General features: G+C 45.1%; 1 protein-coding gene across 1 annotated transcript; it reads right to left on the minus strand.

Annotated features, from left to right (window-relative positions):
• Positions 1-26,984, minus strand: LOC149334199 (uncharacterized). Its single transcript, XM_089555069.1, has 6 exons — positions 26,771-26,984; positions 9,395-9,542; positions 7,156-7,289; positions 4,551-4,659; positions 2,041-2,169; positions 1-426 (listed from the first exon to the last, which is right to left on the minus strand). Exons 1-6 carry the CDS (start codon positions 26,859-26,861, stop codon positions 108-110), a joined length of 930 nt encoding a protein of 309 aa, XP_089411195.1. The 5' UTR covers positions 26,862-26,984; the 3' UTR covers positions 1-107.
• Between the last annotated feature and the right edge of the window lie 305 nt (positions 26,985-27,289).

The following is a 27,289-nucleotide window of genomic DNA, read 5'->3' on the forward strand; positions in this document are numbered from 1 at the left end:
AAAAGGATTTCAGACAGCACTGTTTATTAGTAAAATGTTCAGCTGTCAAGCAGATGGTTGAAGAACATCGGCCTGTGCGCCTCTGCTACCTAAGTCAGACAGGCGTTTCAAAAGAGTCCACGCGATTTCTCGTCGGGCGACTCAGACTTGCATCGCTGAGCGAAGTCTTTCTGGAGTTGCTGTACAACTCCTTCGAGAGCTTGGATGGACTTCAATTGCTGATGGACAACGTGGGCATTTTCAATCCGCTCACGTTTTCCTGCCTCCTCCATGCTCTCCACCTTCTCTAAGAGGGTATAAAGTGTCTGAAGTGCCTTCCGCTGAAGAGTTCGCAACTCGGCTACCTCGGCACCAAGTTTTTCATGGGCTGCTGGATCGCCAGTGGTGATATTGCTATGGTGTATCTTCGGTGCGCGCTGATACATCCTGCAAAACACGCGTGGAAGTGCAAGTGAAAACAACTCTTCGAAGTCGTTCATATTGGTTTCTATGGGCTACGATTCTCACATTGAAAAATCATTAACTTCTTTGAAGAGGATGGGGATGGAGAGGCTTCTGGGTTCAAAGCATCATTGCCAATGAACCCCTGCGCCGCTGAAGCGCGTGAAAGCAACTCTCTCTCCGCTACGCCCTTTAGCAGCCGTGACAGATAGAGATGCTGAAATTAATAACGGAAATATTATTCCTAAAAGTAGCTTCTGTCTATATCTGATTGCACTTAAACAAGACACATTTTCAAGGAACTGCGCAGCTTCGCTAGCAACTGCACGAAATGAAATTGGTTGGTTTTTGGACAAAAGGAAATGAGCAGTAAGAGTCTGACTTATTTTGGTGGACAACCGAACCTCGCTGTAAGGGAATGAATGGTAAAGGAAGGGGTGAAAGTAGAAAGAGGTTGTGTAGTGGAGGTTTCCTGCACAATTTCGATCCCCTGCGGATCTTTAACGTGCTGTGACATCGCACTGCACACGGGTGTCTTTTGCGAATTCGGCCTGCATCAAAACGAGGCCGCCGCGGGGGTGGTGGTGAAAACCTTCTTAATACTTAAAGAGAGTTCGGGGGTCAGAAGACCCCGCTACATGGTTGGTATCCCTAGTCCCGGAGATCGCACGATGGGGCCCTGTCTCGCGCCCGCTTTAATAGAGCCCTTTGGGACTCCAGTGTAGAGTAGTTGAGGAGGGCAATCTCCCATGCCTCTAGGGTTGGGACGGGGGAAGAGGGAAGGTGAGGATTCCGAGAAAAAGCCCACACCATGTGAAAGATCGCAGATCTCTCAACAGTGCGGGCAGCGCTCATCTGCGTTTGGATCAAAGTGTTTGGTTGAGATCGAACCCGGATACTCCTGCTAAGTAGACGAGCAACCACTGCATGAAAACTCTATAGCATCTCCGTAGCCGATCTCGCCTCGTCCTAAACTGCTCGCGCTGTGCATTGTACGTCATCGTCTTCGTCAACGATCAGTTGTGCGCAAGTCACGAGAGGAAAGGAAACGAGCTTGCAATCGCGCTTTCAGGTATATAGCGTTGGCGCCCACCTGCAAAACCCTGCTTTCGCACATTATTTCGTGTTTAGCAACGCTAAATCGTCAGCATATTTTCATATTGTCGCCAAGTGAAAAACATACTAATATACTAGGGGACAATTTAATGCTGCTGTGAAGCAGAAGTTACGCGGCTGACACGCCGGTTTGCAAGAGGGCGCGGTTTTCTGACGCGCTCATGAGCCAGATATGCAAGTCTGGGAGAACGCGGCGCCCGCTCATCGCTTCCACTGCAAAACCACAGAAAGGTGTCCCCGAGTATAGCCAGCTGCGCTCTGATGCTCCAGTGAAAGAGGCTGACGTTTTGGTTAAAAGCCGTCTCAATTAAAAAGTCAGCTGTACTTGATCATTTTTTGTTTCCTGCCTACACGAAAAACTGAAGCTCTAGTTGAAATATATGTGCAACAAGGACCGAAAGAAATTCATTTCTTTGGTCAAACATAACAAGATGGACAGTAGCCCCTACAGCCATTGCAGAAAAACGCGGACAGTGTTCATACCTTCCGCAGTCGTGTATCAACTCTGCAGCGGCTGTAATTCTGGTAACAGCTCTTTGTCTGGACTCTGGAGACAATGGACAAGATGAATTCCATGTCTTGTCAAAGCACATCTTCTGGGTCGGACCGTATCTGGAACAATAACAGTCGGCAGTTTTTCTTGAGCAAGCATACAAAGCTTGCGGAGTAGCAGTCGCGATGTAGAAGCCACGCTCTCATCTGCGTCATATTTTTGCGAAATCATAGTTACTTTCTGGTTAATTTCAGTGCCACAGCACCTCCGAAGTTATCGTATACCTTTTCCAAAACTGCCGCTGGCACCAAACACGAAACCGGCATGGCAGCATTCCATTTATTGCACTCAGTTTAGCAGCAACTGTTCTAGCCTGACGCAAACATATGGCGCTGAAGAGAGGCCTTCGTGGCCAGCACGAAGCCCACGGACCCGTGCGGAGGACTGTGACACGCAAGGCTAAGCTGTAACGCACTTCACTGGTGCTTTTTATACAGGGCGTTTCGCCAACCCGCTTTACTCAATTTTGACAAATAGGCTTTTTGAGACGGAACAGCGTTTTTACCGGCCCCGTTTATTCCAGGCGTTCGCGAGGGCGCCGAATTTGGCTGTGCCGACCACGAATGAATTACCGATTCAACTTTAACAATGGCTATGCAATGGAAGATCAGCAGGAGTCCAACAAGGTGACTTCTGTGCTGGCAACGGTACGCAGAGACAGCCTCATACTTTCTAAATACGGACGCGTCGAGATGAGGAATTTAATGCTCTCAAATTTTATTTTCAGCTCACTGTATCGCGTCAAGCCAACAAAGCAAGAGTCTAAAAAGGGCAAGCATCGAGGCAAACACGGTATCTGCCGTGAAGCGCCGCTCTACACGGATCACCGGCACTAAAACACGTCAAAGCGAGGTTAGCATATGTACGGTTCTTTGCTTCGAGCCGCTGGGATTGTGCGCGCGTTCTAGCATCGAACTGCATACCCAACATTCTTGGACATGAACTTTGATTCTTGGAATATATTCATGTAATGTTATGAGAATACTGCATGTGATAGTGCATTCTTCTGTTGCGTAGCAAAGCCATTCTTTTAAAGTTGCTCCGCCGATCGCATTGAGCAGTTGGGATTGCCATAGAAAACTAATGGGAAGCTACTTTTAAATTGGGGCCAGTTGGTTCATACTTCTGACCAGTAGCGCAACATGTCAAGCGAGACGGTGTGTGTTTACTCGTTCGCCGAGACCTTATCTTGCTGCGCTACTGGCCAGAAGTAATGGGGAGTGTCTTTACAGATAAGGAAAACGTTACTAACAAAAACATGCACGAGATCTGCAGATATATTGTTTGTTATAGTGAACTTTTAGAATGTGCAAAAAAATTGCATTCACAAACTATTTCCTACTGAATAATTCTTTTGTCTAGAATTTTTGGGTAAGCGTACATAGGGGGCTTATACGCCAGCGCCATTTTGCCCTAACGGGAGAGCACGGCAACGTTCACAGTACCGCTGCTGCATTGTTCGACTGACCATTGTCCCTGTTGTGTCGTTGTTAGATATTAACCCTCAGTAAAGCGGTAAATCAGCTCATTTGCGAGAGTGTCACTTGTGAGGCTCGTCCGCGATTCGCGAGCCTCCTCAACTCAAACTACGAAGTAAAGGCTTAAGTTATCATTAAGCCGAATCAGGCCTCCTCGCTGTTACTGCAACGATAATATGTGTAATATTTTCTAGCAACGAACTTTACCGTGCCATTCTAGATGACACTGCTATTTTATTGGCTGCAACCATTCGAAATCTGCAAATCAATAGAGGAGAGGCTCCTACGCTGAACATCAATGGGACTGGCCGAAATTTTGCAACAGCTCTTTGAAGGTAACCGGCTTGAGCATCATAACAGATGCATTGGGTACAGGAACGTCAAGTGGTTACCGCGACTGATGAAAACATAAAAGTAAGAACAGTTGCAGAATCCCTAAAAAAACGAAATTGTAAAAACAGCACAACTTATCGTAAATTTTACGGCTCTCTTGTGATAAGTCGTGTGAAATGTTTTGAAGTTTCTTGGCTTGCACTTCAGACGCTGCGACCACTGGTTTCCGCACACTTGACTAAGATATAGCCCCTCATAATTTGCTTTTATAGATAATATATCGGTGCGGGACTCTCTTATTGTTTGGGGTTAACTTCGAGAGATCTTTCTTGTGTTTTTGGCAGTTTTTTTATGATCATGACCCCTTCATGAAGCTATATCCTCTTCATCAAACTTCCAAGAGCTGAGTGCCATGCATATGATATTGTACATTTATAAATGCTACCCGAGAAGTTTCACCAAATCGCTCTTGTCGCCGTTTAATTACGGATAATTATCGCCTTGTGCACTCCGCTTCTCTAAACACTGAAAAGTACTCTGCACTCGCCAGACTAAGAAAAAAAAAACGATATCATTGGAGAAATGGGGCCCTTAAAACTTGTTTGCGGGAAGTTCGTTGCAGTACTCACCTACAGAAAACTTTCTCGTTGTCTCTGTCAAGCTCAAGTTCTCCATGTTCTTCCTCTAAGCAGTCACGCATTTTCCGCGGGTCAGAACATTCCATTATTGTGATCACACCTGCAAACATGAATTAAAATAAATCTCTTGGGTTATTTATGATGCGAGAAGGACACTATCAATGCTGCGATGAAGAGTGCATTGCAATATTAGATAGAGAGGTTTCACAATTCCTGTAAAATGGACCACTGCACAAAGCGCGGAAGGCGAATGCAGCTTAGTAGAAAGCAATAAGTGCTGCCGCGCTTTCCGTGCTGCAATTTCATTTTACCGTTTGTTTTAGAGATTTGCTTAGAGGTAGCGCCCTGTCAAGGGTGCACGAAAATTATCCGTCTGCGACAGGCAAAGTTGGTTGAAAACACAAACAGCGATTCGATATCACGACCACGGCATCGGCAGTAGAATTCGTCACCGTGGCAGGTTGAAAGCAATTCCCGGTATTTCAAGCTGCATGACTCAATAAAGCTAGCATCCTGACTCGAACCCGAACCTTGCCACTGCACTCCCATGCTCTAATGCACACGCTGTCCACATTCCTGACGACCGCGATGACAACCACTGCGTTAATTCAACTTCATAGCGGGCCGTTTCACCGTAGAGAAAATACAGTGTGTACTATTCTGGCAGCAATCTCCTTGCACCACGTGGTCCTAACCTGCACCGTGATAACCGCTGCAAACAGCATTACCGCGAAGATTTTATGAGGCCTGAGTGCGCACAAGTAGAAACATTTCTTCGTTAAACAGATTTCGACAGTTGCTCTGCAATGGGTCGTTCAATTTTGGCCTCTTTTTCTGAAAAAAATCTTGGAAGTGTGTGGATGACACGATTCGGCCCTTAAGAATCACAATTTTTTTTAGAGGAGGACGTAACTCCTTGCTTTTACTCGGGATTAGCGCGGGAAAATAATCAGTGGGATATTTAGTGCAGTGGCAGCCAAACGTCTTTCCTCCATTTTGAAATTATTGTTTGAGAAAGGAAGTTTCTCGAGCAAAAGGCTTATCTCTAGCATATAAGCTGCAGACTTAGAATGAGGATAAAAAGTTGGAACGGGAACCCGTCATTTGCCGCCATTTAATCCCTCTGTGCATGTTACAGAGTAAACCACCTCAGATAGTACCGAATGCTCTCAATGACAGTGTGAATTGTTTTTAAAGAGAATGAGAACATCAGCTAAATTTTGAAGCCCATCAGCTGTCTTTTGACTGCTGGTTACACTGATATTAAGGAAACCTACAATTTGGCAAGCATGCGTGCGATTTTCTCGGCGCATGCATGTGCGCACGAAAGCAGCTGGCACGCAAATTTCAAAATCATTTTCAAACACAGGGCGTCGTTTCATTTCTGATAAAAAAATCACCACGCATTTAAACACCCGCGTTTATTGCTACACCCTCATGTCGAAAACCTGTTTTTTTTTAGCACAAAGCCCAGTCGCGAGCAACATTGCAACGGACGCTCCAACAGGTGGCTCAATCTTTGCACAGTTATCACATTTCCAAAGAAAACTTTCATCGCACCTTGGCCTACAAAATTCACCGTGATATTTTCAGTATTGTCGAAGCATTAAGTCTTTTACGCTCATTTGTGTCGGAACAGCTCAACCTATGTATCTGAACCTATGTATCTTTCAGCGACTGCAGTGATGTGTACTTGCAATTTGTATATATAGTTATTCTTTGTATTTGTTAACTACTGTGTGCCAGTAATCTGTAATGTGTGGTTTTCATGCCCTCCCCCTATGTAATGCCAACTTGGGCCTTTAGGGTATTTAAATAAAATTAAAAAAAAATAAATACCCTTCACCTTTCGAAAGCGTGTGGCTCAGTGTCCTTACCCTTACGTTTACCAGTTTTTCAACCTTCAAAAAGAGCTGTTTTGAAGTTTACACTTTCTTAAAACCAGCATGCATTGCACTTTGGCTCCAGCTTCCGAGTTTGACGGCTAACCTTCTATATTCAATCTCCGGCTCTGGTTTTACGCCATCAGTATCGGCAGCCGCACTCGAACATAATGGACGGTGCATATCGCTACCGGCGCCAACGCCATTCGCACAGCATACGCCTCGACCTCCGCACTGCGCACTTTGCAGCGGAACGCCATTGTAGGAAATACTATCCCGGAAAAGTAGGCGTGGAATGAGCTTCAACAATTACGGCATCAGAACTAAAATGCGCCGCCGACGGTGAAGCGGAGAGTTGAGAGGGAACCGATATGCAGCGTGCATAAGGTAGGATCGCAGATACAGCGACTTTTCTGGAGAACTACAGAGAAACTAAACACTCGCCTTGAAGCTAGGCTGTGGTTTACCAGACGGCGGAAGCTTCGTCTAATGTACTTCGAAGGCAAGATATTAGCAAACATCAGAACGCAGACAAATCATATAAAACGTTTGTTTCTGCTGGCAATACTTCAAATAAATTTGCGGCATTATCCAAGCGTTGGGGCCCGACGATAAGGCAAAGTCGCTATGCAGCCCGGTTGTCGACCAGGCCCAGCATTCGTGCACGGAGCAAAAGTGGTAAGAATTATGCGTCAATGGCACCTTATTCTCACCTTTATACGCCTCTTTATCACAGGCCACAGCGCGATAGGCTCGGTAACCTTCCTCTCTTCGAGTGAAGTTGGCTTTCATAGAGTCGGGACAACGGTGGAAACCAATGTAGCATGAAGACGTCTCGTTGAAGGCACTGTAATCGCACAAAATGCACCTATAAAGTCATGCACTTCTAAAGCCGGCTTTACGATCATCACATTGCAAGTGAGGTGTAGTGAGAAACAAAGTACCTCGATAGTTATCTGTCATCACCCCTTTTTTTTTCCACTAGCGATAATATTCTCGGAACTCTTCCAGTCACCTCAATCCATGAAGCCCCCAACAACCTATAAATGGGATGACTAGCGAACCAATTTCGCACAAATCGCGCGTTCCCCTTGTAGGTTGTCATGATAAAACCGTCACGCAATAGATGCAGGTATTTTTTTTTCTGATAATCTGGATTCAAAACGAAATGTTCCCTGTTCCAAACAGACACCCGGGGAGTGTCTTGCCATATAGACAGCTACGTCAATCACGCGTAGCACGCCTTGCAACTGGGCGACACCTGTTGCACGCTGTCCTCCCCGGGTATCACGGATTGGGACACATAACACGTACGCCGCCGAGCGACATGAACTCATGGACGTACTTTGACCACTCCTCGACCGTTCAACACAGTCCACCCCACACGTACGTCTTCTAACAAGCTGGCACCATTTCATAAATGTGTAGCAAGCCAGGGCTATTGCGTCTAGAACCGCCGGTCCTCAATCCTTACCACGTACCGCCTTGGAGTGAAATTCTTGATTACCTCTTGTTTGCGCTACCAGTTCTTTTCTGAAACAAGAACCGTCATCATTCTTAGAACCTAGGCTGTTGGCAAGGAGCGTGAAACTCCTCGCCGTGCCGGGACAATTTCAAGGCCAGCGGGGCACTGATGAGGCTACGTCGCCAGGTAATCTGATTGTCGACCAGGCTCAGTGTTCGTGCTTTGAGCACACGGGATCTGTGCTTAAGGTCTATGTTTTTCACGCTACTTTTACTACTTCCTTTTGTATTGTGCTTCTCAATCCCACCTTGTTCTGAATTTACTAATACTATCGGGTTTATGTTCGTCGTGATTAGTCTTTTTTTGTTTACGATATATTTGATGTGTTCTTGTTAATTCGCCATGGCTACACTTTTCTTGTACTGATTTCATAATTATTCTGTCTTTAGTTCTCATCCGTTTTTTAATGTATTAATCACTTGTGGCCTTCGTTTCGTTTTCTGACTGTTGTACTTGTATCTTGATTTCTGCATTGGCAGTGAGCGCTAATCCCGTTTTGGGATTAAATATACCAACATGCAAAGCTAGTGGGGAGCCATTTCCGTGATCTTTGCACTAGCTCACATTGCAACCTGTAGCTGGAGGCGTAGAGATTTTGGCTGTTGTCCAAAGTGAAAAAACACTCTTCGTAGTAGAACTTTCTTGGGGGCTAGTTGGTTCCTTTCATTAAAAGGTAAGTCTGCGCGAATACGACAAGGACAGCTGACATATAAGCGATAACGACACCACAGGCGCCACACTTCCAAAATGTCTGACTGGCTACAATTACAACTGATCCTTGCAGGTGCAATATGACAACGCTGTGTACATAGCGAATTCACACCTCTTCCGGGGCCGGAAGGGGGAAGAGGATGGAAAAGCTTTATTTGCGCCACCTCCAAGGCGCAGTAAAGAGCGCCTACTCCGCCAGGCCCGCTGATCATCTGTCGAGCCCGAGTGAAGCTAAGCGCTCAAGGAAGGAGGGGAGGCTAAAGATTGTGCTGCACCTAGCAGTGATGCCGTCGAGGAGAGTTGCGCACTATCTGCGCAAAAAAGTCTGAGTTCGATACTTACAAAACGCTCACATTGCGGCGCCAAGGTTAAACCAGACACGAACAGCGTTCCGTCACCTAGTGGAACAGTCTCTATGGCGCCTTTTGAGGGTGCTTACGTCACCGAGACCAAGGTTACATAGATAATATAAACAGCAAGCAAATAGGCGCATAACCCGGCAGTAATAGCGAATAGGTAAATAGGCAAACAAATAATACTTGTATTTGTCAACACAGTGAAATTGGGAGTGACGGCACTACCGTGCAGTGTGTTTTTTCAATCGTTTCCGTGACGCAAAGTTGGCTCATTATGCGGGTATGGCAAGAGAGACTAAATTTTTATGCACTTTTAACTCATAGGCAACAATGGAGGCCAAAGTGAAGAGGAAGGCTCACCTGCAGACCCTGTTGTATACGTCGTCGCTCCATGCGCTCCCACTGCCATACGGAGGCGCGTAGCGGTAGAAAATCTCGACGTACTCTGTGTAGCAGAGGGTAATTCCTTTTTGTGTGCATTCTGTCAGCTCCGGAGTGCCTGGGATGCCTGCAGGAATCAATTTTTGTTGGTGTACGTCGCCATTCGCAGTAAATATTTTCAAGTATGCAAGACGTTAGTCGATGTATGTTTGTGTGACGGCCGAAGGAGCAGCCGGCACTTTGTTTGAAAAAAAACGTCCTCGCGTGTTACCAACACATAACTTGTATTGCGAATTTGTGCTGCTATGCTGGCGAATTTTCCTAGTGTTTGCACGAGCCGATATATTTTGTCATATTCATACATTATACGGCGTAATTGTTTTTTTTTTAACTTTTCTGTTGTTCCTAAATAATACCTAGATTTTACTGAAGCAGTACGATATGCATATACCTGGTGTCCCGTGCCGAAAAAGGGAATAAGTTTTCTTTGATAGCATATCCCGTTCTCCCTTCGGTGCATATGTGTTGTGCATCGCGTATCGGCCAAGCTGTACACCCCCCTTTTCCCTGTTTGCGCTTCGTCGATGGCTCTAGCGATAGCCATTCTACTCTCCTCTTTCCCCGAAACCCCATTTCCACCTTTCGCTATATATTGGCCAGTGCTCCCAGAATAAACGGCTCATTTCCCGCCAGCCGTGTCTGCGTCTGCTTGCCTCCGGCTGGGCGCTGGCGGTTAACAATATGTATAACCGATTTCATGAGGTCTAAAATTATCTGCATGATGAATATATTTTCTGCCACAAACAAAATTTACTTCGTATCCTTACTCATCCACCGGAAACCAATTTGTGATAACGTTCGTGGTTTCGGAGTTTTTAAAGCCTGTCTGGCTTTCGCCGTTCATGAAACGAATAAAAATGTGCTGCGTGCAAGCTGTATTATACAAATATTCATCTATACACTCTTAAAAGGCACATCATCGCTTTAATTTGGTTAAACAAGGCGTAGCAAAAGGACTCTTTGGAACTTCTGATTCATACTGGCGCGCAAGCGCTGTTTCACTTTATTTCGAAGACATCGATTAAAGGTGCACTGAAGAAGAATCTGAACTCTTCTTTTTGCCACGGGAACTCAATCTACACGTTGCGAGCATTCTTAGAAACTTCGATTTATTGCCCTGTGTGGCCGATTTTCCTAATTAAATCGAATTAACATCCGGCTCCCGCCTTTTTTTTTTTAATTCTCCCTCGTACGGTGGGCGTAGTCGACCAATGCGGGGAGTGCCTTTCACCCAGTCCCGTGGCGGCATGGAGGAAAAAAAAACTAAGGAGGGAGCGTAACGTCACGCGGCCAGTGTTCGCAAGCCGAGTGTTTACGAAGCCGTTTTCTCCCTCAGTTTTTCGCTCTCGGAGTCTGTCCTTTATGTTTTGATTCTGGTATGTTTTAGTGCGCGCGTATGCGCGACCCGCGGCGCGGGCGTCTACAGCAAGGAGGTTGATCTACAGCCAGTCTGCCGCGCTGATCTGCGCATGCGCGCGCGCAGCGGGGCTAGATTTTACCGCACGCTATCACGTGGTGTGATCACGGGGGGACACACTGTCTTTTTTTTACTATATCTTTACTTGTTAAGACTAGGCTTCAAGGTTGTCGCCGGCCGCTCCCTCCTCAGTTTTTTTTCCTCCATGCGTGGCGGCTTGCCGCTCTGCCATCGGCGGAGTAATACGTAGTAGTCCATAGAAGCAAATAGTCCGTGCTTATTTTTATTTTTGCGGGATTATTTTGCAGTTATATTATCTGCAAATGAAACTTTATTCATGGAAACCTAAAAAACAAAATGAAGCGAAAGCAAAGCCTCCACAGAGCTGGCTGAAGGGCACTTCACGCGTTGGTCGACTCCGCCCACCGTACGAGGGAGAATTAAAAAAAAAAGGCGGGAGCCGGACGTTAATTCGATTTAATTAGGGAAATCGGCCACACAGGGCAAGAAGTCGCAGTTTCTAAGAACGCTAGGAACGTGTAGATCGAGTTCCCGCGGCAAAAAGACGAGTTAAGATTCCTCTTCAGTGCACCTTTAAACGAAAAAATATTATTATAGCCGAACGGCAAGGAATCATCAAATATGGGCATATGATTACCAGGCGTTACAACGGTACAGTTGCACTGATTCAATTTCGTACAGAGGCTACATTCCTGGACACTTTCGATCTGTTCTTGAGGTCAAACAAGCACAAGCTTCATGCCAACATTCAGGCAGTCATGGATTTAAAACTCTGTATTGATAGCACTAATAGATTCAAGGTTTAAAGAGCAGTGCAGCTTCTCAAACCTACGAAATTCTGTCTCCTAGCTACACACCACTCAAATCCTCATCAACTGAAGGCCGCCATCCACGGAATCATATTGGAACACTAGGCACATCACTCACGTATTACAGATACATAGGTGATTTGATATGTTATAAAATAAATAAATTCAAAGGGTGCCCGTACGTGCTATGTGTTACTAAACTTTTAGCAAGAACGATGAAGCGTTATCGGCTGAGCTTAATTATTAAACAAATCGCTGTTTCAACAAAGAAGGTTTTCAGAATGCATTTAAACTTTGCCTTATTTAAGGATGAGATCTTGAGCAGTTTACACAGACTAGTAATTTTTTTTTTTCTACACTCAGACATTATATCCTTTTTCGGCCGGCTAATAGACCTGGCAATGCAACCTACAGAGGTAAATATAAGCCATTTTCACTAACCACTGCTGTATCTCGCCACAGAAAATGAAGAACCAGAGCACATAATTCATGCAATCCTGCTACGAAGATTTCTTCAGATTAATGTAGAGAGGCTACCCCTTAAACCAAGTAGGAAGAAAGTGAATAAGACATGATGCACCTCTTCTTTTTTGATTATTCCTCGTTTGAAGCGCTATTATTTTATACGATATTTAACCAATGACTAGACCACTCAATTGCGCAGCGTTGTAAAAACAAGTCTTGGCTTGTTTGTACAATGCTTCGCAACTGGGTTTCTTTAAGAATATCTTGTTCTCGTAGATTCCCGTGAGTATTTAACTAATGTATTTTAGAATATTATGCATTACTTCGCACGCGTATTGACCTCAAAAATTCATTCCTCAGCACTGACCATGGTGCATAAGTTAATTGTTCTTGGTATTCTTGGTTTCCTGCTCTGCAAGTAGGGCTTTCTTGCAGCGCCGTTCGGGAGCCTTGTGTATTAAGAAAAACAAAGCGCTTGATAGCCCGCTTTACAAAGGATTTCCACGCAAACAGCAAAAGGGAGCTTTCGAAAATTCATCATTTGAGACCATAACAAATATTGCTGTGGCACTCTTCTACAGTTACTGGTGACCGCTTCAGGGAGGAGTTAATCCCTTGTTCCTACCGCGAGACGCTGGTAGAGCAGCCTGCATCGGTATTGAGCATGCGCAGCTGTTTTTATGATGTTCTAGATTCGTTCCGGAGTTCCTTTAAGTTGCTTCACATGAAACTTCGCTGCCACTGTTAAATTCAGCACGGGAGAGAACCTCAGGTATTGTCACCTCTGAGACCGACATCTCCCTTGGCCACAAGTTTGACCGATAAGCAGAGTGAGTTTTACGCCATGTTCCAGTGTTCGAGGAAAGGGGGGGGGGGGGGGGGGGATGAGGCGGGGCTCATGTTGCAGCGCGGTCTCCTCATAGAATTTGTGGAGGGATCAAACGCAAGAATAATAACTGCATTGCCATTGACAATGCCATTGTGTATTAGATAACGCTACGCAGTGTCTAGACAAGTGAAATATGTATCTTTAATATATGTCTTAAAAACCAATTTAAAATTATGTCTTAAAAATCATGGCAGATAACTGATACCAATGCTTCCATGTTTTTGTGTATATAATTTGTAAAGAAAATACCGCGCGAAGTCTAGAACTACATGTATGTCAGTCGGAAACCAGCAAAGCAGTGCATGCCGCTGATAAGAAAAACGTAGAGGCCACGAAATGAACCTTTGTCGTTCAAGAAGCTTTACATTTTTGTACATATGCAACGGCCAGGGAAAAATCTCATTGACGCTGTCCTTCGTTCCAGTGTGCTGCACAGCAGCAGCTGTCGCCGGTCATGCATTGCAAGTAATTGCTCCGAAATTTTAGTCGCAACAAGAGCACATGTGGAGTTCAGCAAAATAAATATTAGAAATGCGAAGATAAAATGGATAATAATCTCTTGGACTCCTCGGCCGCCACAAAATGCCGCGGTGAGCCCGCTTGCCATCGATAGGTCCTTGACAGTTTGTGCTGGGATGGGGCTCCTTGCGTTACGTGACTCCAGGTGCAAGGGCGTTGCCACGAAATCCAATTCGAGTTTGCAATTTTCGCGCCAAAATGTATTGTCTACTCAGAAAAACACATTATAGGTGGCAAAATCCAGAATGACTTCCAACGCCGGTATCGTGGAAAGATCTTGTTGGAGAGTCCTGAATACGGCTAATTTCTTTTGCCCTCAAGACCACTCGAGTGCACGAAACATACAATTCCTCTTGCCCTAAATCCTTACATTGGCCAGCCCTAAACTGCCAGCAAACACGTTAAAGAAAATTGTATTCTCGAAGTCCCCTACACATTAATTCGCTTTCAGACAAGGCTTCGTGGTAACATCACCATCATCATTCGAATAATCATGATTTTATTTTGCCCACGGCATGGAAAAGACCTCTTCCAGATCTCTCCCATAAAACACGTCGAGTGCAGGCTGCGGCCACTTTACCCCCACAACCTTTTTAATCTCATCCAACCTCGTGACTTTTGGCCGCTCCTGATACGCTTGCCTTCTCTTGGAATCCAGGCTGTTAACCATTGCGGAATCCTTGCGCCTTGTTGTTGCCTTGCGGACGAGTTGGTTGTATCGTTTGCAATTATATTTAAATTCATTAAAAGTGCGGGTAGGATCATTGACTTCGCGAAAACCTGATTGACTACTTCATTGATTGAAGTCCGTAGTGTTGTATCGTAAGTAATGGTAATTAGAATGAAACAGTACACGTAGCGTACGGTCGAGCCGATCTGTATTCTCCTACTTCGTCGTGTTCTCTACTCCCGTGCGCGCGAGTGCGTGCAGCGCACTTGCCACACTTCAGCTTTATCACATTTCCGCCGCACTTAAAAAAAAATAATGTCTAGCGGATGTGATAGTCTTTGAACCATGCGGGCCGCTTCTTTTTGCGAGTACTTCGGCGAGGCGGCGCAGGAAGTGAAGCCGCAGTTGCCGCTGTGGATGTACTACACGAGGGGGCTGCCGATTCCGGAGCTGGCGAAACCAGGTGCGATGAAGGGCCCGGGCAGCTAACTTGAGCGGCTGGCATCAGATGGATTGAAGGCGCGTCCGAAGAAGAACCCTGGACCACGGTTCCGCACTGTGGACTGGGCGGCGGCATTCTGTTGCCGTCGATAGGCGGCGAAATATCAGCGAAAAGGGCCGCTGGAGCTGGGCAGGACAGTTGCTGCTGAACTACTTCTGGGCGAACCGCAGAAAACTTGGACGAGTGCCACACTCGCCCATCATCCAGCAGATAAGATGCAGGTCCACGCTGCTCCACGACCTTCCGAGGCTCCGAAAACCGTGCTGACAGTTTCCCTCGCACAGTTGGTTTGCGAACACGCACGTACTGGCCAATCTGAAAGTGACGACACTTGGCGCCACTCCCCTGGTCCGCATAAAGCTTGTACTGCGCTTGCTTCTCCTGAAGCCTCTGCCGCAAAAGCTTAAGGTCGGATCCGTTGAGAAGCACTGATCCGGCAGTCCTACGACGTTCAGTCTTGTGCGGGGCAACCGGCCATGAAGTAGGATGGCTGGTGCAATTCCTGTCGTGGCACGGGGCGTACAGCGGTAGACACCGAGGTAGTCCACAATAGCTGTACGTAGGTCGCGTCGCTCGCACAGAGCCAGCTGAATATAGGACTTAAGCACTCGATTGAATCGTTCCACGAGTCTATTAGCTTGGGGATGGTACACTGAAGAGTAGCAATGGCGTATCCCCCGTTCGCGGAGGAAAGTTTGCATGGCCATCGATGAGAATTGAAGTCCGTGGTCAGAAACAATCTCTTGAGGGTAACCCTCACGAGCAAAGAGGCCAAGCAGGAATTCTTGAACGGTTTGAGTTTAGATGGCATCCGCGAAGAAAACCTCTGGCCACTTGCTATAATAATCCATTAGCGTAATCGCGAAGCGGCAGCCACTGGGAGCTTGGTCGAAAGGCCCCACGATATCAATGGCAACCTTATCCCAAGGTTTTTCTGGGAAGGCGACAGGTTGCAGAGGAGCTGCCACCGGACGAGCCGATTTGTCACAGGACTGGCAGACGACGCATGTCCGTACCATTTCTTCGACGTGCTCGTCCATTCGCGGCCACCAGTAGAGCTCTCGCAGTCGACTTTTCGTGCGGCTTATTCCGGGGTGTGACTCGTGCGCGATGTCCATGAGGCGTCGTCGCAAACTTTCGGGAACGACGAGCCTGTCACCTCGGTACAAGACGCCCTGCACGACGGACAGCTCCGAGCGCAGGAGATAATATGGTCTGAGGTTCTCCGGTAGGGATTTCTTCAGTGCTTCAGCAAGACAACGGCCATTCCCTGCAAACTGTTGCGTTTGCCTCCCGTACCTTGACACCCCAAGAACGAAAGTACTCTGTTGGCGAACGTGAGGCCCTAGCTTGCGTTTGGGCGTGCGAACGGTGGCACGTGTATTTGTGGGGCCGGCCTTTTGTTCTACGCACCGACCACAGTGCACTTGTCACTTTGCTGTCAACGAAAGGAACGGGTCATCGGCCGTTGCGAATTTCACGTTGGTCGGCTCGCCTGTTGTGCTACAACTACACTGTAGAGTACCGTAAAGGCAATGACAACTCTGTTGCGGATGCTCTGTCTCGCCTTCCCTTACCGACCTCATCATGCAGTGAGCCCAGTGAGTTCGACTCCAGTGACGACGATTTCGTCTGCCTGCTATCGCCAGCCATGACTCTAGAAGAGCTACAAGAGGCAACCATCAGCGACGCGGCAGTTGCTCAAGCCATTCAGTTTACATCTGCGACATGGCCGGACAAGAAATCCCATCCTCGTCGCCAAAATATGTTGTATCGTAAGTAATGGTAATTAGAATGAAACAGTACACGTAGCATACGGTCGAGCCGATCTGTATTCTCCTACTTCGTCGTCTTCTCTACTCCCGTGCGCGCGAGTGCGTGCAGGGCACTTGCCACACTTCATCTTTATCACACGTAGCTATCATGATTCTAGTAGGCATTACCTTACAAAAGCTTTGTTGGGTACGGACAGTAACCTGACCGCTAAGCAATTTTTAGTCCTTGACGTCCCCTTTCCTAAGCTTAATATAACGTTGGCGTTATTCCAAGGTTCCTGAAAACCCAAGATCAGCCGACAATGCGTGTCCAGGGAGGCTAGTTTTTGCACCACAGTTTTCTCGATGTACAAAAAATCTGTCGCCTGTTCTTCACCACCTGCTTGCCTTCTGTGCATTGATTGGCAATTTTGAGTTTTTTCAGCGGCGGGATTCCAATCCTTCTGCACTCGTGCCTCCGTCAGTATCGTCCTCATTATCTTGGATGCTGTATAAATTGGTGAAAATATTCCCGCCTACCTTATTATCTGATCAGTATGAGTAATGACATTGCCCTCCTCCTTTTTTAGCCCATACATCTTACTTTACCTGTTCCTAATTACCTGTTGACCATACTAAGGCCTCGCCCATTCTTTAGCGTATGCTTGGTTCTCTGCCTTTTATACTTCCTAATGAAGGTTATTTATTCTGGCAGAGCTTGTCGGTGCCCTGTGTAGCTACCCTACCTCTTAAGTACAGTGTGCACTCGGTAATGGTATCTATAAACTTCAGACGTCAAGAACGTTAACGAAATTTCTGCAGTCTAGCAGAGTCATGGCCTCTTATTTTGGCGAAGACCTCTTCAATAACCTTACAAGTAGGAGCAATTATCCCCTTCATCGAACACTTTCATCGTACCTTTATTGCGCAAAACCTTACAAACGAAACTGAAGAAATCGAGAGGAATCTGCGAAAAGTAAAATGTCGCTTTGACATTTTTGGCTTCAGAGGGGCAGGGTATAAATCTGATACACATATCAGGCACTTTTCGAATACAGCATTTTGGTGAACCGTGAGAATGAACGTGGAGGCGCTGTCGCTCTCGACATAAAGAACCTAGTTTTTGAACTTAATCATGAGTACGCACTTGTAAATAAGGCCTACCAAGCTCTCTGTCTTGTCACCGAAAAAGTTACTGTTCCTTGGTTATATCGTCACCCCCCCCCCCCACAGCACGACCAGTTTTTTATTTTTTGATTATTTTTTCGAATTTGCCACTCTCAGCAGATGACATGCAGAATATTTGGCGATCTAAATATAGATCACTTTGCAAGTAGGAACATAAAAAGAAATCTAACTGATGTAATGTCGTCATATGGGTGTGAAAATATCGTTGATCAACCCACCAGGGCAACTGAACACCCTCAAACTTTAATTATTGAATCCTTCGGAAGTGTTCGTTCTCAAAATATTCTTCGGAGAGTGTTTTCTTCTGCAATAAGCGACCATATGCCTTTTTTGCTCTATTCCCATTTTAAAAAAAAAAACGAAGTCTAAGGATAGCTGATTGTAAATTCTGACAGCATTGACCGCTTTTGCTCCTTAAGGAGTGAAGCTGATTTGGAGGAGCTGTATCACGAGACCGATCCTTCAAAAGCGTATGATATTTCTGGCAATTCAGAATTACAATTCTGCATTGCCTTATGTTACAGATTAAGAAGCACGGGAAGAAAAAGAAAAGAATGGATCACACCATCACTGTCCAAACGAATTATAGGGAAAAAAATGCGTGTTCTCCCGCTTGCTAGAAACAAAGAATTAGGCCTACATAAGAGGATTTACGGGGTATAGAAACAAATTAAGCTTCGATCTCAAGATTCCTAATGCATATTATGGAAATGAAGTCACTTGTATAATTAATAACTCGAAACTTCTTTGGGGAACTCCTAACAAAATTATGGGAAGTGAACGACCACGTATACCTTCCGAGCTAGACATATAGGGACCACTCCACCCCGGCACTTTGGCTTGACGTCTCTTTATTGGCACACAAACACCACAAGGATGAAAATCTGCTATTTCATAATTCCGTCGGCTTACAGCGATTCTTTGTTCTTGGTGCGAAGAAATAGCGTCGATTCTAAAAGCGTTGAAAAAAACGTGTTACCCGGCAACTATGAAATGAGCGTTCTTCTTGTCGAGGCAGTTATCTCTGCCTTGACAGTGACTGGTACGTTCCCGGATAGAGTGAAAGTTGCACGACTTACAGTTGCATTTAAATCCGGCCGCAAAATTTGCCTCAATAACTACAGACGAATATCAGTATTGCCGCTTCTTTTATAAAGAGCAAAGCCTGTTATTTATAAAAAAAAGTTGTAGCACTTTATACAAGCTAAAGACAATCTCTAAACAACAGCTTGGATTTCAGTCCGTGAAATCCACTGTATCGGCATTAGTGCAAATTAAAAACTACCGTATTTTCCGGTGTACAAGACGCACCCTTGTATAAGACGCACCCTCCTTATATGCAGGGTGTCATTGAAAAAATTGGTATATAAGACGCACCCGCGTATAAGACGCACCCTCATTTACCCAGTTAGGCTAGCGAGGCTTAATTAAACATGCTTATGCGACCATCGCAAAATGCACCGTACGTGTGAGAAGTTCTTAAGCAACGCTAAGTGATCGAAAAATGTAACACTCACGCCATACCAGCCCACGTTTTAGCACAAAATAGAAAAAGCGAAAGAACTCTATGTCCATAACAATTTATATTTACATACAACCTTCAAAGTCTTCATATTCGGATGCGCTATCGAAAAGGCAACGCGTCTAAAGCATTCTCTTCGCACTAAGTACTTGCAAATGATGACTAAAAAAAAACATCGGCTTCTCTTGGCTTGTCTTGACAATGGTGAGAAGCGCGACTGTCGCTATCTTTTGTCATTTCACATTACCTTTGCTTGGGGCCTCCGAAATGGCCGCGTGTTTAAGATCCCAGAAGTGGTCAACCCCGCCGTTTCATGATAAAGTTCACCTAAAAAAGTTGCGCATGGCGGACCCTGTATTGAAGTATTAACCATGTTACAATCGCGTTATTGGTAGTAATATTTTTTCGGTGGAAAAAGCTTGAACATGAACCTGAGTAATTTCTGAACTCGCAAAAAAACCCGTAAAATTCGCATATAAGACGCACCCTTGTATAGGACGCACCAGCAAGATTTTTGAAATAAAAAACCGCGTCTTATACACCGAAAAATACGGTATACAACATTCTTCGGCCGCCAGAAAAGCCCTGGACTAGGGGCGCCGAACATCCGGCTCCTGTGAATCAATCTATGACTTCAATCGATCGACTTCTCTTTCTCTTGCCCCCCACCCCACCTCGTAAAAAGCCCCAACCACATCCCCTGACAAGAACAAGACACTGATGGACCACTAAGACCATGTATTGACGCGACGTCCACACGAACTATGATGGTACCCACGCTCTGCCGTTGGGATCCTCAACGGGCCTCGGCGTTCGATTCTGGCGACCGGCTGCGCGGCAAGTTTCGTAGACCAAGGTTCATCTGCTCAGCTCTTTCATGGTGGCGGCAAGCGGTTCTCCTTTTCCTCTTTTACAAGCAGGGAGTCACACCCATCTTCATGCTTTCCATCTCCTCGGCTGTGAAATTCTTTCGAGGTCTCGATCAGGCCGACCATTCTCTGGTTCCGGGTCGCGTTGCGGACTAGAAAGATGACGAAGCCAGCAGTGCGCTGGCGTAGCACTCGCGCAACGAAAGCAGCCAATAAATCATCTAAATCAGCTTACAGCGATTTGTCATGATGTCTCGTCCTTCTGCTTGCCTTCACGCAACAATATCTCCGACGAAGAAGCCCTCTATGAAGCGCGAACATCCCAAAACAATGAGATTCCAGACCCATAATCCAATTTCCGCAAAAGGTGATACATAAGAAAAAAAACACTATGACGATATTGCCACGAATATTTGTACTGTTGGTGTCTTTCATAGCCTGAGTCGCTTCGGGACGTTAAAGGGCAACTGAAGAGCTTTTAGATTTCGATGATTTTAGCCGAGCCGAATGGTTGAAACTTGCAGGTAAAGCATGCGAAGTCTTTTTGTGCTAGGATTTGAAACGGTGATGTAATCGCCGACTAAAAGGGCACCGGCGTTCAGGCTTCCCTGCAGTGCACAGCGACAGGCAGTGGCCCCAGTGATGACGTCACGTACGGCGGCCCTGAGTTTCCAGCGAAGAAGCGGTTGTTTTAAGGAAGAAAAAGAATGCCGTCGAAGGTGAAGCTCATGAAGCATTGCTTGGCGGCATCGGAAGACGCATGGCAGCATGTAGACGAAGGTAGTGGACATGTGAAATGTAATCAGTTATGACGTCAGCACGAGTTTCCCCGCACTTCTCCAACGCAGTGAGGAAAAGCCTGAAAATCGTCATGGTTTTAATCGGTGACTGCTTCGCCATTTTAAATGCTAGCGCAAAACTACTTTGCACGCATTACGAAGAAGCTTCATAGATTCGAATTCTCGAATAACCTCGAATTGTCAAAAATCCATATCACCCTCCCTTTAAACTCCATCAACCAAACCAAACCTTTGTACTGTTCCTTCACGCTCAAAGCCCGTTCGTTCGTTCACGCGCACCTGCTTCCAATTTGACACCGATTGTTACAGTTCCTCTGGGGCCTTATCTCGATGGTTCCTTGTCCCTCTTCAATTGAGCGCGGCACACAGCGACTGGCATTCTGTTCTATGACCGCAGAGTGCGCATGTGGCTCTCGCCGCCGCCGAGTTATTCAACCCTTTGTTGGCGCTGTTCGATGGAATAAAGTTTCTTTGGGAAGCCCTTTTGGCTGTCTTCTTGACTGTACAACTGCCGTCACCGCTACGGGACGATATTACTACAGCGCTTGACTCTGCACGAATCCGCAGACTAGTCCAGAACTAATCCAACTACGAAACAATGGGGTGTGCGACATAAGTACCGCCTGAAGCAGGGTTAATATCTTTAGACAGGATATTTTTGATAGCAGAGGACGACAGAAAGTTAGGTGGGCGGATGAGATTAAGAACTCTATGGGAATACAGTGGCCGCAGGTGGTAAAGGAGAGGGGTAATTAAAGTGTCTTGGGAGAGGCCTTTGCCCTGCAGTGAGCGTAGTTAGGCTAATGATGGCATGATAATGATTTGGTAATCGCGTACTTCACTTGCCTTTTTATACCCTTTCATCCTGTCCTTAAAGCCAGTGAACGGACTGTGTCGAAGGTCGTGAATGCTGATATCGTTCAGGTTTCTTTCAGCGCGCCAGCGCGGCCATCATTTCCTATTGAGTGCAAGTTGACCACTGTTTTTAAACTAGCTCACCATCGCCTTTGCAAACCCTTTTGCTTTAACAATTGGAACCGTAAACTCTTGCTTGCCAATTGCCATCAACCCAGCCAACCAAGTAATGTTCAGGGGATATCCATATAATATAATTTATAAAATATCAGATGTCCATATAATATTCTCACAAGTTCATATTATGTCCATAGAATAACCATATGAGCTTCATTTTGATAGCAGTGGATGTTTATATAATGTCCATATTTTGGCCACATATGGTCACTCTGAGATATTTAATGGACGCTGAATAGATATTCATCCAATATTTTTGTGGGTTGTAGAGGGAGGTGCCGGGTGTTCTACGCTGAATGTAATGATGCTGTGTCAATATAACAAAGCACTGGGCAAGACCACCATTATTCTTATGTATCTTTATTACCCAGTCAGGTACCCCACCACTGTGACAAAGCCAAGGTGCAGGCACAATCCAAGCAAAATGAGGAATGGCGGACGCCTACTATGGAGAGGTCCCCACTTGATTTCGAGTGGCCTGTGAATATAATAGAGCACAATACATAGTATTAAATAGTAGTCAAGTAACTAAAAAATGCACTTTGTGGAGAAAAACGTGTATGCTAAAGCAGTTTCTGCTTGGAAAAAATTAGCTCCAGAATGACACTACAGGCGAATACAAATGCAACTAGGAATCAGAACATTCAATGATGTGCTATTTGTACCAAATCACAGAACTTTTCAGAAAGTGACTGCATTTAGGCGCCATTTATCGTATGCTGTGCAATGTCAGTGCACGTTAAAGAACCCCAGGTGGTCGAAATTTCCAGAGCCCTTCACTACGACGTTCTTCATAGCCCGAGTGACTTTGGGACGTTAAACCCCATAAAACAAACTTCGATTCAAAACAGTGCTTATCATTCCAGCGGAGAGAGAACACAAATGGCGAACGTTTTCTAGGTATGGAAACTGCTAAAAAATTGGAAACAAAATTTTTAAAATCCAGATCTATGAAATTGTCACCCTAGGCATCTCCAAATCATTTTGAAGACGTGATGTAAGGGCGCATGGGCTCTAAGCAGTCAGTGGTTAGGGCACTCGACTATTGAGCCTGGCAACCCAAGGTTTGATCCTGGCTGTGGAGGCTACACAGGCATGGAAGGTGCCTGTGTAGCCTCCTTGCGTGCTACACAGGCACGCAAGATGCCTGTGTAGCAATGTCAGTGCATGATAAAAAGAACCCATAGTGGTCAAAATTATCCACAGCCCTCCACACATCGTCCATCACAGCCAGTCGCTTTTTGACGTTAAATCCCATGAACCAAATCAAACCGAACTCTGAGAAAAAAAAATGACATCAGTTATAGGGCCAAAATCTACCACCAAACCATTGGAGGTCACAGTGCCAAGCTTACGATTTTGTGAAATATATTTGCTCTTTCAGTTGTATACAAAGCGTTCTATCTGCTCAATTAATTAGCCTTAAATGAAACAATCTAAGCTACGCAGACTACGCTCCAAGCTTTGTGAATTTGCAGTGCACCAAATTGTGTACCAGGGGACTAAAAATGTTAGGCTACATGAGGCAGCAAACCAAAAAACTAATAGTGTGCACACAAATGCTCACAAAAATCAAAAGTATCTTTCTCCATAAAAGTGGATAACACGAGCTGTCGAATGTAACCTTTGGGTATGCCAGGTCTATGCAGACAAGCACACTTTTGGTCATCACTGTACACACAAAAACAGTCTCAAGCTCACAAAAGGTATAAGGGAATCAACTTGCCTCAGCTTTCTTTGCGTGCCTTTCCTGCAGCTGCTTCCGCTTGCAGGACGCATGCTGCAGCCATTTTTTTACCACTCCTTCTATCTCGGCCAGTGTTGTCGAGAACATCTTGTTCGATCGAACAGCATCTATGCAGAACGATAGGACACATTCAGTATGAAAGCACACATGGAAAAAAGAGCCATGAACGGTCGATATTGTAATAAGTCTGGTTGGTAGATCATAATCGGGGAATGCAGCATGAGGAAACACGGATGGGAACAAAATTGGAATGGGCTGGCACGTACTTTTTCATTGCCATTGTGAAAATTGTTTTCTAAATGCATCAGCATGCAATTAGATTTTGATATTACTTAAGCAATACTAGTTGGACTTCCATAAATATTTGCTAAAAGTTGTATAATGCATGCTAACGTACTTCTATGCAGAAAGTCCAGGCAACTATTTGTAAAAATAACAAGAACAGGGTGCCTGGTTATGAGAAATTCTCATAAATTTGTAACAGGAAGTAAAGCTCCACATTCTAGAGAAAGCGTTACACAGCGTTACTGAATTCAGTCTGAAGTGATGCAGTGTCAGAACCATCAGTTATTAAGCAGTAGCTGACACAATCAGCAGCAAAAAACAAGCAGAAACAACACTAAATGAACTGCTAATACAGGTCAGAAAAAGTTAACATGCTAAAGCACATCCTTGAGGCATGCCTGAAAGGATTGGAACACCATAAGACTTGGTTGCATTAACAGTCAAATGATGTGCAGTTAGAAAGAAAGTCAGCGACCCTGTAGAAAACCAAATAGTCATTGTTGAGGTGCCTTAGTCTTATTGTAGAAACCTGGAGTTTAACATAGAAACATGCCTTGGAGACGTCTAAAATCAAAGCTCTTTCCAGACCCAGAAGCTATAAATGTATGTTAATCATTACCGAACATTATAAATTGTGCTTCATGAAAGCATTTGCGGAACCAAAGTTGGGACGTGTGAGAAAACAGGTTTAACTCAAGTGAGTTAAACCTGATTGCTTGAATTTTTATGCGTTATGTTACGACGAAAGATGTGGCAGTAGTTGGCAATTAGCCTGTCTTTAATGAAGAACTAGAATATATTTGGTGAAAGCTATTTGCTTTCCATAGGTCATGACTAATAACCTAAGAATGAAGCGCGAAAAACAGTTTCGTACCAGCTCTTTGTCTTGATGGAGCAAATGCAGCTAGTGAGTGACAACATACAGACAGCCTCTTTTCTGAACATGCTCTCCAAAATACCTGAAAATGAACAGGAGAGAAGAATGGTCACACCCAGTTGCATTACAGGTTTACAATTTGCAACTCTCATTTTATATAATGTAACCCCGTACTGGGGCACACGAACAGTAGCAAGAATTTTCTCAGCACTACTTGCATTGACACACTGCAATAAAAAGATATTTTCAGCAAAAGTTATAGAAACCACAAGCTGAAAGACAAAAGTAGTCAAGAACCAAATATCATGAAGTGAGCAACAACTGAAATAGGAGAAAATTACAAATAAGAAAGAACCCACAAAGGTTTTTTACAAGCACAAAGATGAAAAAGCAATGTCAGATCGCAAAAGGCAAATTTAAACAGAAGAGCTTGACTAAAAACAAAGCCCAGTTAGTTTTGAAGAGAAGAGCTGCAACGAAAGGGGACCTGTTAGCAAATTTTACACCAACACAAGATCTGCCAAAACTGTCTTCTTGAGCCGCCGGAGACTGGAAACTGTCTACCTTTGTAGTGAGGGTCATAGCATGCCAGGCGGCCGCCACAGGCATTCCCGCGCCACTACTGTACCATGCCTCCGCTTCGGGGAGAAATCCAGTTAACTAAACGCCACGCATTTTTAAGCTATCTATGCACTCCACGAACTGATAAACCGACTGGTGAAATCGCCAGCACGAAAACTGCACAATGCCACAAACGAACACTAACACTTGTTTGAGAGAAAAGTGTGCAAAAACTCACCATTATTGCCGTTCTTCACGTAGTCATCCAGTACACTGCACAATGCTGGCACAGGACGGTATACGACGCGTACAAGCTTGCCGCCACAACGAAGAAAATGTGAACACGCGAAAAAATAAAATGTGCAAACGAAAGCTGAAAGGGACCAACATCGCTTCGCGGCCGCCGCGGCTAATGATGATGCCCATGGCCGTTGGGCTGCCTAATATCAATAGAGTTCTAGTTGCGGTTCTGGTTTGAAATTCGCGGCGTTTGTGGGTTTCAGTCTAACTTGAGAAGTTTCTTCAAATAATCGTACTGCACATGCATTTGCTTGCATAAAATAAAATCAAAGCATGTAATTGCTGACTGCCTAAATAATTCATTCCTGAAAACTTAAGATTGCGAAAGCAAAAAAAATTAAAATTTAAAGGCAACATAAATTTAATGTGTTTTCTGGTAAGCTGTTTGCACATTTCCAAATCTTCCACTGTGCTGAAAGAAAAGCATGTATGAATGTCATCTGAATATCAACTGATATCTGAATCCGATAGTCCTCTCAACATGCAGAGGGTATCGATACATAGACATTGGACATTAGGACCATTAGTGGACATCCTCTGCATATTCATGGTTTGCTGGGAATTCTTTTGTAGCTCGTCAAACCCATATTTTGTCCCAGCTTGTGATCCAATACTCTGAATTTGAACAAATCGCAAAAGCGGCGTTTTCCGCCTGTTTGGAAATTGGATTTACCCCGAAGAAAACTACGTTTCCTGCAGAAATCAGGTCTATTCTTTAGTTAGGACACTTTTGCCCTTCACGTATAGGATACTGGAAAAAGAAAAGTGCTCATCAGACCTACGTTGTGACTCTTTTCGAACGCACACATACAATAGCGCGGATTTCTTACATGTAAAATATGAGTAATCATGACACGTCTGTTTCTGATACCGTTATTATGCTTTCATACTGTGAAGAATAAACGGCAGGTTATATTGTTTTGTCGCGCCTTTTTTAGTTATCGTTGTTCGACTTAGCTGCATCAGGTTCTTGTCCCAATAAACGTTCTCCGCTGTTATAACAAAACAACTCCTGGACCAAACTGCACTACACAGCTGTCTCACGCCTGTCCTTTCAAAAGCACTTACCTTCTTGAGAAGCGATGACGGCATTAAAGCTCTGCACCAGAGCAGCGGCAAAAAATATCACCTTAAAGCTGACGAAATCCTCTCTAGGCATGTCTGTCTGCTGAGCGAAGAGTTTTCCAGGGTCAAAATGTACTGCTTTAGTAACAGCAGCTTAGAAGCAACGAGTGACGAGAATGCCCTCCTGCGCACACTCTTCGCAAGTTTTCCGCAAGCCTCCAAGGCGCCCCTCGCTATCATCAGCACCTCAAGCTTGTTACGGGTGCCGCCCACATCCGCCTAGGCGAGCGGTATCATTTTGTGTCCCCGCACTTGCGTGTGCTTTTAGCCGAAAAATAATGAGCATCCTGGAACATATAAAAACGCAGAATATAACACGCTGTGGTCTTGCGATAGAGATATAAGGACTGATATTTCCGGCGAAGAATAGGAAAAAATTGCCCATTGTTGATTTATATGGAAGGACGTGCGCAGTTGTATGGGAAGCGTAAACAACTCAGCCAAGGAAATGAAAACTTAAGA

This window comes from Amblyomma mixtum, chromosome 8 (genome assembly GCF_055824585.1).
Source record: "Amblyomma mixtum isolate Tamu chromosome 8, ASM5582458v1, whole genome shotgun sequence".
NCBI lineage: Eukaryota > Metazoa > Arthropoda > Arachnida > Ixodida > Ixodidae > Amblyomma > Amblyomma mixtum.